We start from the raw sequence: 13,324 nt of genomic DNA on the forward strand, positions 1-13,324 counted from the left end.
TTCCTTCGTCTCCAGCCAACGCTAATCGGCTCATTTGCGTCCACCTCCCCTCGAGGACCACAGGACATTGCAGGCGTGGGCGGCACGGATCAGCAGGACATCAGCAGGCGTCAAGTGGTTTAGGGCAGGGCGGACTTAATAGACCTGCCTTTTCTGGGTGGAACGTGGCCGTCCCCCGAGAAATTTCTCGCGAGTGCGCTCACACTTGTGCTTCCAGGGCCAGGCAGGACCTCGTGTGCAAGTGCCCTATCTTCGTACTGGCTTGCTCTCCCTTGCGCTGACTTCATCTTGCGACACCCACCTTCACCTGGCACTCTCACCCTGCCATGGCGCCCCCGCCCCCACCGCCGCCGCCCCCGCCGCCCCCACCGCTGTGTCTTCCGTTCGGGAAGAAGAAGAAGCCGCGCCGACTTACGTACTCCGACAGAGATGGCGGGGAGTCGTACAACTCGCAGCGCTCCAGCATTCAGCGACTCCAGAGTCTGCAGCGGCAGGGATCATACTCGCCTACCGCAACGCTCGCGTCTCATGCCGAGAAGTTGTCCTTTGATACAGATAGCGAGCAATACAGCGCTGTTCCGTCATTCCACAACGAGGCGCGGGAGGTTAAGCCGGTCCTAAAGCGTTCCAACACTACCGCCAACGCTAAGTCGAACAAAGCGAAGGAGATATCGAACAACGGAGGAGGGTCGAAGAAATGGGGCTTTGGATACGGTTGGGGAGTAGGGAAGATGGAGAAAGAGAAAGAAAGAGAACGGGAATTCGAGGGGCGCGCGCAGCAGCCTTCACTAGACCTTGATCCCGAGTCAGATGGCTCACACCCGCCGATCTACCAATCCCCCTTTGGATCGTCTAGTTCTATGAACTCTCAACAGTCTCCGATAGAGCACGACGGCGCGCATCCGCAGCACATGCAGACGCGGCAAATAACCACAGACCTTGCATCTTTGTCTTACACCAACCCCGCCGGGAACAAACACTCGCGCTCAAACACCTTCCGCTCGCACGCTTCGGGCTCGAGTGGCCGCAGCGGGCAGAGCAGAGGGAGTGGGTCCGGCACTCCGACCTCTGCTCGAAGTAAGTTCACCGAAGTTATTGACCAAGCCCCGCCCGCTCCTGCTGCTGCTGTCGACCTACACCGGCGACCGACATACCAATCGACTGGCTCGTCTAGCACACTAGTCGGTTCCGCGCTCGAGAGAAAGATCAATGATCAAGACACGTACCAGCCGCACGACACGACCGACCGACTGAACGCTCTTCGGGAATTGATGAAGAAAGACAATTTGGATTACTAGTGCGTATCCTTACTGAGTATTTCTCTCGTAATTAACTAATAGACTGGATACCCGTTCCCAGTGTTATCCCCAGTGAGGACGCTCATGGTTCTGAATATGTCGCCATCAGCGACAAGCGTCGAGAATGGATCTCTGGGTGAGTTCTTGGCCTGACTTGAGTTTCATGATCTAAATGTTGTTTTATATAGCTTCACCGGCACTGCTGGAATAGCCATTGCCTCCAAGACCGCCGCATATCTCGTCACCGACTCACGGTACTGGCTTCAAGCCCGTACTCAGCTTGATAGCAACTGGAACTTAGTCGAAGGCGGCTCAGTCGGCGGACCTACCGACTGGATCGACTTCCTTGTCAACCGCGTCAAGGACGCGCGTATCGGTATCGATGCACGGATGCTTGCACATGAGAAGGCGCTCCTTCTCAACTCTCAGTTGCAGGCCAGGGGGTCAAAATTGTTCTACCCGCCGCAGAACCTCATCGATCTCATCTGGAAGGAGAAGCCTCCACGGTCGAAAGAGCCTGTATACGTTCAGCCAATGAAGTACACTGGGATGGAAGCGGGTAAGAAGCTCGCTAAGCTGAAGGAGTGGATCAAGGAACAGCCACCTACGGTGCCCAGCTATTCCAAGACCCCGCCGACTCCTGGCCAGATGCAGGTTGGGACGCTAATCTCCAATTTGGCTTGCATTGGTAAGTCACTCGCCCGGTCGGTGAGGCGTTATTTGCTGATTACATCATCCAGCCTGGTTACTCAACCTCCGCGGTGACGACATCCCTTTCAATCCCCTTTTTCACGCGTATCTGTTTGTATCGGTCGAACAGACTGTTCTGTTCGTCGATACTGCGAAGATAACAGACGGCGTCGACGAGTACCTCAAAACGCTAGGTGTCCAGCGGCGTGACTACAATGACGTCTGGACATTTATGCGAAGGAAAGAGTGGGGTGACGGCCGCGTAAGGAGTTTCATCTCGCTCGTTTCTATCGCTCTTCGCTTACTCGGTCTTTCAGATTATCATTACGCCGCAAACGTCCTACGCGATATCTCTGATGTTGACATCCTATCGATACACCATCCTGCCCTCGGTCATCGAGGAATGGAAGGCCGTGAAGAACCCGGTGGAGCTCGAGGGCCTCAAGGCGGCCTACCTCCGAGATGGCGTCGCGTACGTCCGCTGGCTGGCATGGCTCGAATACAAGATGAGCCAGGGCTACAGCATCACGGAGTACGAGGCGGGTTGGCGGCTGACAGAGTTCCGGAGGATGGGCAAGAATTACAGGGGTCTTGCGTACGAGAACATCTCGGCGACAGGCGCTCATGCCGCGCTTCCGCACTACGTTCCGCACAAGAAGGACGACATCATGATTGAGCGAGACACGCCATACCTGAAGTGAGTCGACCAATTTTCGTCTTTATGTGAGTGGACGCTCATTGAGGTACCCCAGCGACTCCGGAGGGCAGTACTGTGACGGGACGTGCGATACTACACGGACAATTATCATCGACCGACCGACGCCAGAGATGATCGAAGCGTACACTCGCGTTTTACAGGGCCATGTAAGTATTATCGATATTAAATGTGACTTCGCCTGACGTGGTGGCAGATTGCAATTGACAGCGCTACCTTCCCTGAAGGGACAACAGGCAAGCAGCTTGACGTTTTGGCCCGTAAGGCGCTCTGGAAGGATGGCCTTAACTACATGGTTAGTCTATCTTTGCTCTAATATTGCGCGTTTTTCTGGACTTACCGCGGTAACTACCATCTTAGCACGGCACCGGGCATGGAGTCGGATCATTCCTCAATGTGCACGAAGGTCCCCACGGTTTCTCGAGCGACGTCGCTCTCGTGCCCGGGCATGTCACTACCAATGAGCCTGGCTTCTGTACGTGGACACTGTTCGTTCCATCTTCCTGCTGCTGACTAAGCCTCCAATAGATAAAGACGGACATTGGGGCATGCGCATCGAGTCGGCGCTGTTCGTAAAGCGCATTACGGTACGTCCGTTCGGACTCGCGTATGCAGGGCGGCTCTAACTTTAACCCCTAGACAAAGCACGAGTTCAACGGGCACATATGGCTCGGCTTCGAGCGTCTGACGTGCGTGCCCATCCAGACGAAGATGGTCAGCCCGGACACGTTGTCCAAAGAGGAGAAGCAGTGGGTTAAGGTGCGTTCGCTCGGTATAGACTGCACGGCCTGGCGACTCAAGCGCTTCCGTGATACAGGACCACAACCGCCGCTGCCTGGAAGTTCTTGAACCCTATCTACGCGAAGACAAGCGCGCTTTGAATTGGCTCAAGCGCGAGGCCAATCGCGAAATTGGCCTTGCCAAGCCCCTTACCAAGGGCTTTGCGATAGACTGGGATTGAGTCTGCGACTCATCCTTTTTCCACTGTTCGCCGCGGACGGATGGTATATATATATTCACTTTGTTTATAATGTGCTTCGCTCTTTCGTCTTTCTCAGTCCCTCGCTTCTCGTTGCTATCTTGATCTGTATACCCCATAGCTTATGCTCACGTAACTCGACATGCCACAGGGCGTGGCGGTTTGTCGTCCACAAACTATCCCCTACTCCCGTCTCTTCCTTCTTTATTTTATTACCCCGTCTCTGATTTATTATGCCATCTCTGGCTATGGTCATTTTCTTCTCTGTAACAGTGCCCTCGACTTCCTCGTGTAACAGACTTTGCGCTAGATAGGAATATATGACATTACGTGCTTTCGTGATAGTAATTCTAATAGCAATGCTTCGGCATCGCGATCATGATTGTATATGCCGTGGCCGGTTTGCCTTGAATCATCAGTCAAATGTTGCGGCAGCAATGGCAGTAACTTAGCTACTCAGGGTTTAAGATATATATCGCCTACATCGTGTGAATGCTCACGTCAAACAGTGTGTGTACAACAGCGTTCACGTTTACATCTCCACAATCTCCAGGTCTCACTGTCCACGGCCACCGGATATCCAATGACAGCGCAGACAGCTTCCAACAACGATCGATAGGCACCAGGGCCCCAGTCCTGATCCGAGGGGAGGGGGGGTCCGGAACCTATGATAGGCCCACGGAGGCCAGGTGCTGTCGCATGATAGCCTCGCCAACTGCGCTCGGTCGAAACCGCGTCAGAGAAGATCCAGGGGGAAGGACAGACGGAAGAGGCCGCGCACCGCTGATGATAATTGATTGGGTCGCCTTGATGTCGAGCATCGAGGTGAAGTGCTGGGGGCGCGCGGACGCGCGGGGATATTAAGACGGGCCCAGGGGCGAGGAGGCGTGGGCGTACCGTGTACAGCACCCGGTGCCAGACGTCCTTCCGGCGGTGCGTCTGGATGAAGTGCGCGCGGAAGTACTCGGAGACCTCGTCGTAGGTGTTGGGCCTATCGCCGTACGAGGAGATGCTGCTCGGACGGTCAGCTCAGGCTCGCACTGCCGCCGCGTCGCGTCGCGCCACGCACTATTTTCGTACTCTGATCCCTGCCTCGAGCTTCTTCCTCAGGAGGTCTGCCTGTGTGCGGCGTCGCGGGTCAGTGGTGAGTATGCGCTGCATTGGTGGGTGGGTACACCTTGTTGAGCATCAACACGAGCGCGGCCTTGGCGAGAAGCTTGTTCTGGCAAATCGTCGTGAACAGCTGCAATGAATCGTCGATCCGGTTGGTGCGCGGATCTTCTTCGAGGTACTGCAGCGTCCAGCGCCGGACGCACACGAAAGAGCCCGCGAAGGCTGCTGGTGAGCTCATCGCCGTCAGTGGGAAGAGTCACGCGTACCTGGTCGAACGCACTCATGGGTGCGAGGAATATTATCGCCGTCGCTGCATAAGGGCAAATGAAACGTTCGCGTGAGTAAGATGGGCCGGGAGACTAGCGCGAAGCGTGAGGCATGAGGCTTCGCCTGCCCCTGCCGAGAGCGGCGACTGCATTTGGGTGAGAAGCAGGAAGAGCGGATGCCCGACGCGCTGGCCTGCGCAGCGTAGCAACAATGAGAAAACGAAGCCCGAGCTGCTTACCATCTTCGAAATATGGCACCCACGCATGCCGCTAATTTATCAGTGCCCAGGTAGTGGGCGAAGCTCAGCAAATGGTGGCAGTAGGCGTGTGAAAGGATGCACTTGCCTGGCCGCGCTAAAAGCAGGAATGGTCACGGTCAGTGAGTCATCAACGGATATGACACACAGGCGGCAGCACGTACGGCACCACCAACGTCGTACAGCAGCCAATTGAACCGTACTCCCCCGATGTCAATATCGAAGGAATGTTCCGTAACACCGAGGGTCTGGAGACGGACGTGAAGTATATCGTCTGGGCCAGTCAGCGTTCGCTGTGGAGCGCGATCAGAAGCCGTAGAGCGCGTACCTGTTGAAGGCGAATAGTCTGCCTGCACTATCCTGTGAATGTTATCAAGGAAGCTAGAGCGGACAACGTGTCAGCCACGACGCAATTAAGGTTGTGTCCTCAGCTCAGGCACGTACAACGCCGCTGGCTCCTCGAGCCGTACCCTCTGCGAGGCGACCAGCTGGCGGACGAGCGGGTGGGTCCAGAACTGCGCAATGACGCCCTGGGCCTGTAGCAGGGATCCCGCAACCTGATTCGTCACCGCAGTCGGCCGGTTCGCCGCGTCGCGAATATCTGTGAGAGGCCAGGCACGGTTCGGAGTTATCAGAGCCTGCCAGCCCGCGCGCACGTAGACCCCCGACCGCCCGCCACTGACCTTGACGCCGCCGGAAAGCTCGGACGCCAGCGCGTCTTCCTGGGCGACGACGGATTGGAGTGTCGGAAGCAAGGGGAACAGCTCAAGCGGGTAGGCGGACTCGGCGCTGGACAGCGGATCGGAGGACGCAGGGGAGCTTCCTAGGATTGAGCTCGTGCCAGGCGTAGATCCAGGGCTCGAGGTGCCTGAACCGTATCGTCGGTCAAGTTCGTCCATAAGCATGCGGAGCGCCTTGAGGATATTGGAATAGACAATCGGTCGCCATAGTGGTTTCTCTCGGTCGAGGCTGTGAGAGGCATAGTAGAGCTGGAACTGCTTCTGTAGAGTCGACTTGCCAGATTCTGCTTGGCCGAGAAGCATGACTGGGGGAAAGCCATGGTGAGCACAGGAGCAGGAGATAAGCTTCGATGAACGTCAGGAAAAGAGGAAGACAGAAGCGAGGCGGCAGCAGGTGGCCGAAGACAAGGTGCCTTGTGCTCTGCACTGCGACCGCACTGACAGTGATATCTATTGGGCAATTAATCATTCGGTTGCCGCATGCCCCATCCACCCTAGTAACGGGACAGCAGCAGGGCGTGAGCATGGGCCTTTGCTTCGGTAGCAAGCACGGTCGACCTCGGAGGGCCGCGCCCAGATTACCCACACATTGACCACATATTGCGCACGTAAGAGGGCAGCGCATGAAAGGCGGGGCCCCGTGCGGAATTCCTAGCAAACACTTTACGCAAAGGGCTTTAGCCCGACCAATGGCCTACCTTTTACCTCTCTGCCTGCTTTCTTCTTGCGCAGTTCTCTTTCATGCTATCTCAACATCTGCTCAGTCGAGTATCGAGGACGGCTGGTCAAGAGACGTACCCGTAGCTCCTCGTCGATGGCGTTTGAAATGCGTATAGCCTCCTCATCGCCGACTGGAACCTCGTCAGCATGATAAACCGAGATGCTTGTTCTCCTGGGCATAATTGGGTCGAGGCCGAGAGTGTCAGTCGCAGAGGACGAAACGCAGGGGGCACATACATTATATACATTAACGGACTGACGATATGTTAGGCGCTACAGAGGCGTCCCACGAAAGGACTCCGCTGTGATGGGAGAACCCAAGCAGGCGGCACTTATCCACTGCGAGCACAGCCGCTGATTGTCAGGCACACGCTCTCCCGTGCTTCTGGCTCCAGTCAAAGTTGCGAACAGGACATCTCTGGGAAAACTCTGTGCCCTTCGGCCACGCAGCCGCCGCTCACCGCATGGTCCACCTCGCTCGCCGCCGCGCCGCGCGCGCCCATCGCCCTCGCCCTTGCGCGTGTCACGATGGCAGAAGCAGCCCTCATCACGCCCAGAAACCACGCCCAACACGCAAGGCTGCGTCTCCCGCTCCCTTCTCGCTCAACAGTCGGAAATCAGACGTCCTGGTCGGGCCACGATCGTCCCCATCCGAGACTGCGACCAGCTTCCGGAAGCGTTTTGATCACTGTAATTGCAGAGACCTTGTGCTAAGCATCAGCCTGCTCCTAGTACGACTCGGACGGCAGTCATGCAGACGTACGTGGAGATGAAATAGATGCATGACACACTACGCCTCCCTCCACAACAAAGCTTAACGGCCAATTCTACTGTCCCCTTCGCGGCGCCCCGCCGATAGCCACGTCACACCACCTGTAAATGCCAGGGCACTACTCACGTTCGCCTTTCGCTACCGAACAGTCGCTGGCTAAGTGCTACATCCGAGCTCTTGTCGTCGAGGCGTCGCATGCGGCATTATCTGCCCTCAAACACGGGATCCTGCCCGCGCCACAATGGCAGCTGCATGCTTAAGGAAAGTCTCAAGGATCATTAGTTCTCCCTTGGTTGATTGCTGCTCGATCGCTGCAGGGCGTATGTGCAGTGGTTGCTTCTCAGATTGCGCAGCGCCGGCGCTTCCTTCGTGGTCCGGCCTACCGTGGTCCGCGCTGTCCACTGACGCCGTGATGGACGCCTCCTCGGTGTTCGAGACACCCCGTGCGCCATGTCCACTCTTCGCGTCATCTGCTTCGGCATCCGCTTATGGGATCAATTTGATAGTAGTAAAGGATGCATTGCCCCCACCATGTGCAAGAATCTTTCTCGTAGATCCACCGTGGTAACATCGGCACGATCCTCGAGAAAACTGCTGGTAAGATCGAAACCCGTTGGTAGAGCTTAGATACGCCCTGCTTCGCTGTTTTTTCCAGTCTCCTGGCTCGTTGTTGTACTCTGACGTCCATGGCATGAGCATCTTTGAACCGAGACATTCCACTTTTCCATATTCGTAACTTAAGCTTCCATACTAGGAGCCGCCGTCGGAAGCACTGATCTGATCTGACCCTAACCCTAATCCACAAGCTCAAAATTTCTGCAAGGTGAATCCTGGCGCTTTACGAGGCGGCGACTTCGACGAGCTCCTCACCGCCGCCACTGACGACAAAAAACCCAGGGCCTATTCATCCAGTCCTGCTTGACTCTCTATCCTTTGTACTTCTACTGTAATCATCTGCTAGAGTCAAGATGTCGACGAGCGGGTTGAAGGCGATCGCGCCAGTCCCTACGGCGGCGGACTTCCTCGACATTGTCCTCTCCAAAACACAGAGGAAGACCCCCACCGTCATCCACAAAAACTTTAAAATAAGCCGCATTCGTAACTTTTACATGCGCAAAGTCAAGTTCACGCAGGACTCATTTGACGAGAAACTCGGCGCTATCTTGGAAGAGTTCCCTATGCTCGATGTATGGCGGAGGACGCTGTGTTCATTAACGAGATGCTGAATGCATGGCTATAGGATCTGCACCCCTTCCTGGCCTCATTAATGAACGTTCTTTATGACAAGAACCACTACAAGCTCGCCCTTGGCCAACTACGAACAGCCAGGCATCTCATCGACCACGTAGCGAAGGATTATGTTCGCTTGCTCAAGTTCGGCGACAGTCTGTACCGGTGTAAGCAGCTGAAACGTGCTGCACTGGGTCGGTGCGTAGGCGTGTACTCCCGTCAAGGGGGACTGTTCTCATGATATTGCAGTATGGCGACCATCATGCGCCGCCAAAAGGACCCTCTCGCTTACCTCGAGCAGGTTAGACAACACATCTCCCGTCTCCCAGCTATCGACCCAACCGCCCGTACCCTTTTGATCTGCGGCTATCCCAACGTTGGCAAGTCGTCCTTCATCAACAAAGTCACCCGCGCAGACGTCGACGTCCAGCCATATGCCTTTACTACCAAGTCCCTCTTTATCGGCCACCTCGATTACCGCTACATGCGATGGCAGGTCATTGATACCCCCGGGATTCTCGATCATCCCCTCGAAGACATGAACACCATCGAGATGCAAAGTATCACTGCCCTTGCGCATTTGAAGGCTTGCGTCTTGTACTTCATGGATCTCAGTGAGCAATGCGGCTACACACTGGAGGCTCAGGTGCGCGAGTACTGTCTGTCCAGATGGGGACGATTCGCTCATCCCATGTGCAGTGCAAGCTCTTCCACTCCATCAGGCCCTTGTTTGCGAACAAGCCCGTCATGCTCGTCATGAACAAGATCGACGTTACACGGCTCGATGACCTCTCGCCCGAGAACCGCACTCTCGTTGACGAAATCATCAACAGCGAGGGCGTGCTCAACGTCCAGGTCTCGTGCTACACCGACGAGGGTGTCATGGAGCTCAAAAACAAGGCGTGCGACGCCCTGCTCGAGCACCGTGTCGAGGCGAAGCTGAAAGGCAACAAGGTCAACTCGATCCTCAACCGCCTGCACGTCGCGCAGCCGAAAGCCCGTGACGACATCGTCCGGGAACCGTTCATACCCGAGGCGATCAAGAACAAGCAGAAGTACGACAAAGGCGACCCCGAACGCCGGAGGCTTGAACGTGATATCGAAGCCGGGGAGGGTGGTCCCGGCGTGTACAACATCAACCTCAAGAGTGAGTCTTTTCTGCCTGTGCCGCGTGTGTACCGTAGCTGACACCGCATCTGCAGAGAACTGGCTGTTGGCCAACCCAGAATGGAAGGAGGATGTCATCCCCGAAGTCGTGGACGGCAAAAACGTCGCAGACTTTATTGATCCTGATATCATAGAGAAGCTGGAGGCCCTGGAGCGCGAGGAGGAGAAGTTGGAAGCGGAGGGCTTCTACGATAGCGACGAGGACATCGTACGCCTCACCGTAATCAGCCATAACCCCTACGCTAAATCTTTTTTGCTAGTTTGATTCCGAGGACGAGCGGGAAGCTGCCGAAGCCAAGGTCAACCTCAGGAAGAAGCTGCAGTCGCAGGGCACGAAGAAGGCGATGAAGAACGCCGCGAGGCTGCCGCGCACCGCCGGCCTGCGCACGCTGAGCGAGCTGACGACGGGGATGACCAAGGCGGGCCTGAACCCGAGCCGCATACAAGAGCGCGCGGAGATGCTCGCGAAGGTCGCCGGCGCGAAGCGGAAACGGCAGCGCGAGGACGAGGACGCGGAGATGGACGTCGACGGCAACGGGGAGATGGAAGGGGGCGCAGAGGGCGAGTGGATGGACGTCGACGAGGAGGCCGCGCCGAGCAAGCGGACGAAGGCGAACTCGGGCGCGGCCATCGCCAAGGCGGGGCGCGGGCCGAGGTCGAATCGGCAGCTCGCGGGCATGCGGGACGAGGCTGTGAGTGTTTGTATTCCCCGATCTTCGCTGTCGTTGCTGACCGTCTGCTGCGTTTTTACAGCAAGTTGCAAAGGCCGTCAAGCTACGGAACTTGGGTCAGAGAGAGCGGAACATGCACGCAAAGGCCGGAGAGTCCGACCGTGCGATCAAGGTCAAGATGGTGCGTCTGCCTACCGAACCTCTTCCCTCGTCTCGGCCACTGATCGCCGTCTTTTATAGCCCAAGCACCTCTTCTCTGGCAAGCGGAAGATGGGCAAGACCGATCGGCGGTAGTTTGCTGGATCTCTTCTTTCCGTCTTTTGCATTGTTTATACCTTGTTCACGAACATGGCACTCGCGCTTGATATACCTGCTTGCAGCTGCATACACTGGCAGTAAGCCGTAAGCCCAGGTTGCTATGTGTCATCGCCCCAAGGTAGCCTCCACATTCTCCTTGTGACTCCGTTTCCGTCGTAGCATTCAAACACCTCAATTCGTCTACGTCCTCCGAATAGTTCTACCCAATGGAGTATTCGCGAGTGCACGTGACTCTGGCGCCAGGCTTAGTATCTTTTGCGAGCAGACGCTGAGATATTGAAAGACGCGACTCGACAGCAGGGCTGTATCTCGAGATTCGGTTTGTGTCATCGTGATCGCTTGACTTGATGGTACTATGTCTTATAAAACTGCGGTGTTGCAGGAAGGATTTGTACCGCCAGCGTACACCAATACTGCGAATGATTCACCCGAATACACCTGCGCAAGCAGACGACCTTCTCAAGAGCATCGAGCGAGAGTTTGAGCGACTAGCATCCCAAGCACTTGCAATAAAATCGCAGCGCAATGCTCTCGTTCCTATTGGCCGCCTACCCCCTGAGGTGCTCGCCGAAATCTTCTACGAGCTAGTCTGCAGCTACGACGAGCAAACGTACGATAAGCCGCAGTATTGGTTGGCTGTCACATTCGTTTGCCGTGCATGGCGCGCTGCTGCACTCAGTGCCCCCCGATGCTGGAGTCATATCCACTTCCGCAGTGACGATTATGATCGCGTAACGACATTCCTCCAACGGTCATGCAGCGCTCCTTTGCAGGTCAGCATCAGTATGGAGCTGCCAACACCGATTCTGCAAGCTGTACTTGGGGCCATGCACCGAATACAAGATCTTTCCTTCCGTCTGTCGCCTGGCGTCATAGAACTCGCCGAGAAAGGCGACGGCTTTGCTTTCAATGCTCCCCGGCTTCGCCGACTCACAGTAAAATGCTGCATCCCGTCATCCAAAACACCACTCCCCACGCTTTCAAATGCTTCATGGCCCCTCCTCTCCAGTCTCGATTGTACAGGAGCATCGCTGAATGTCGTACAAGCCATGGTTCGGCCGACCTTGGCGGAACTCCGGGTCAAGGAGCGTCGGCCTAACACAATCAGCGCCATAAACTGGGTCAATATCCTAGGAGAATTACCTTCCCTGGAGAAAATTTACTTGGAAGCTGTAGCCCCTCTTGACGTTCCGCTTCGCGTCGTGCCAAAGCCAACCAGACAAGTCACGCTCCCCCGGCTCCGCACGTTAGACTTCACGGACCCCGGAAACGGTACCGCATGTGCAACCCTCCTTAACCACTTGGTCGTCTCAGCCGATACGTTGATGAGATTGCGGACATACAAAGACTGCATGAAGGAGGAGGCTGAGTACATCCTTGGTGCTTTTGCTGCCAAAGCATCTGGGAAAGACGCCCTAGGTGACCCACCGAGGCCCGCTCTTGCCATGACATTCGATACATGGCGGGCGAACGGGGTTTACATCGGCATATATGACGAGTACCTCACCACCGAGCGTACGACCCGAGACGGGCGCGAGGTACCGGGGCTTGACGACTACTCCCCGCGATGTGAGATCGCTATCGCAGGAACGGGTCACGATAGTAGCGACGTCCCAATACAGGTGCTCACGTCGTTGTATCCCCTTTCGAAGATAAACATTGTCGATATACGTACAACTCCCCTCAATATCAAGACGGAAGGAGTCTGGCAAGCAGTCTCGCAGTTGCCCGACGTCCGCGAGATTGAGATTGTGTACGACGATGATACTGCCGCCTCCTTCTTCAGCTTCATGGAGCGGAGCCCTGTGGCATTTCCCAAGCTCGAACAGCTAGCGCTCTCCGCATGGAAAAGAAGTTCCTGGAGCAAGCGCGAGAGACAGAAACTGGCCGACACTCTCATGTCGCTGCTAATACGGCTATCGGGCGATCGCAAAGAGCGCGGTATGGAAGTGAAGTGTCTTGACATCGACTTCGGTGGCGGCATGAGCTCCAAGGACAAGTCTCATCGGACTCTTTCGAAGCTGGGGGCGCTAGTTGGGGAGATAAGAGGCATTAGACAACTCCGAAGCCACGATGACGACAAGTAAATCGGGTAACATGGCGAGTAGGACGTGTCTCTTAACGCTGTGGCGCAACAAGCCATGTAAAGGCATAGTATTTGTGGTAGCCATGGTGCCTGTCTCGTATTAGCTCATGTGCCGTCTTTAGAGTGAATGCTCTACTTTCAGCTACACATGTGCTCGACGTGGGTTTCCCGTAGTACAATAGTTTCATGATAATCAATCCGCTCGAGCTATAGAAACAGGGTGTCCTCGCTGTGAATATATGATACACTTATACATTTAAGCAGCGTGTATACATATCCAAGAAAGTATAAACGTAATCAAA

At 55.7% G+C, this 13,324-nt stretch overlaps 4 protein-coding genes across 4 annotated transcripts; 3 read left to right on the forward strand and 1 right to left on the reverse strand.

The window, feature by feature from the left end:
* Positions 1-911: 911 nt before the first annotated feature.
* PHACADRAFT_163231 (uncharacterized protein) lies at positions 912-3,664 on the forward strand (the record flags this gene model as incomplete). Its single annotated transcript, XM_007397453.1, has 11 exons — positions 912-1,297; positions 1,360-1,434; positions 1,487-1,986; positions 2,039-2,250; positions 2,306-2,685; positions 2,741-2,852; positions 2,900-2,998; positions 3,064-3,178; positions 3,232-3,290; positions 3,343-3,462; positions 3,521-3,664. The coding sequence occupies 11 exons, from the start codon at positions 912-914 to the stop codon at positions 3,662-3,664; spliced, it is 2,202 nt and encodes a 733-aa protein (XP_007397515.1).
* A 475-nt stretch (positions 3,665-4,139) lies between these two features.
* PHACADRAFT_258978 (uncharacterized protein) lies at positions 4,140-6,889 on the reverse strand. Its single transcript, XM_007397454.1, has 13 exons — positions 6,857-6,889; positions 6,757-6,802; positions 5,763-6,363; positions 5,647-5,699; positions 5,483-5,592; positions 5,407-5,415; positions 5,301-5,331; positions 5,062-5,105; positions 4,860-4,973; positions 4,752-4,801; positions 4,580-4,694; positions 4,464-4,515; positions 4,140-4,397 (listed from the first exon to the last, which is right to left on the reverse strand). Exons 3-13 carry the CDS (start codon positions 6,359-6,361, stop codon positions 4,348-4,350), a joined length of 1,227 nt encoding a protein of 408 aa, XP_007397516.1. The 5' UTR covers positions 6,362-6,363; positions 6,757-6,802; positions 6,857-6,889; the 3' UTR covers positions 4,140-4,347.
* Positions 6,890-8,449: 1,560 nt separating this feature from the next.
* Positions 8,450-11,047, forward strand: PHACADRAFT_258980 (uncharacterized protein). The gene is made up of 8 exons (XM_007397455.1): positions 8,450-8,737; positions 8,791-8,978; positions 9,030-9,426; positions 9,480-9,927; positions 9,983-10,155; positions 10,208-10,639; positions 10,701-10,799; positions 10,859-11,047. Exons 1-8 carry the CDS (start codon positions 8,519-8,521, stop codon positions 10,910-10,912), a joined length of 2,010 nt encoding a protein of 669 aa, XP_007397517.1. The 5' UTR covers positions 8,450-8,518; the 3' UTR covers positions 10,913-11,047.
* Positions 11,048-11,305: 258 nt separating this feature from the next.
* PHACADRAFT_185687 (uncharacterized protein) lies at positions 11,306-13,227 on the forward strand. The gene has a single exon (XM_007397456.1). It carries the CDS (start codon positions 11,356-11,358, stop codon positions 13,021-13,023), a length of 1,668 nt encoding a protein of 555 aa, XP_007397518.1. The 5' UTR covers positions 11,306-11,355; the 3' UTR covers positions 13,024-13,227.
* Positions 13,228-13,324: the final 97 nt, after the last annotated feature.

Source organism: Phanerochaete carnosa, assembly GCF_000300595.1.
Source record: "Phanerochaete carnosa HHB-10118-sp unplaced genomic scaffold PHACAscaffold_6, whole genome shotgun sequence".
NCBI lineage: Eukaryota > Fungi > Basidiomycota > Agaricomycetes > Polyporales > Phanerochaetaceae > Phanerochaete > Phanerochaete carnosa.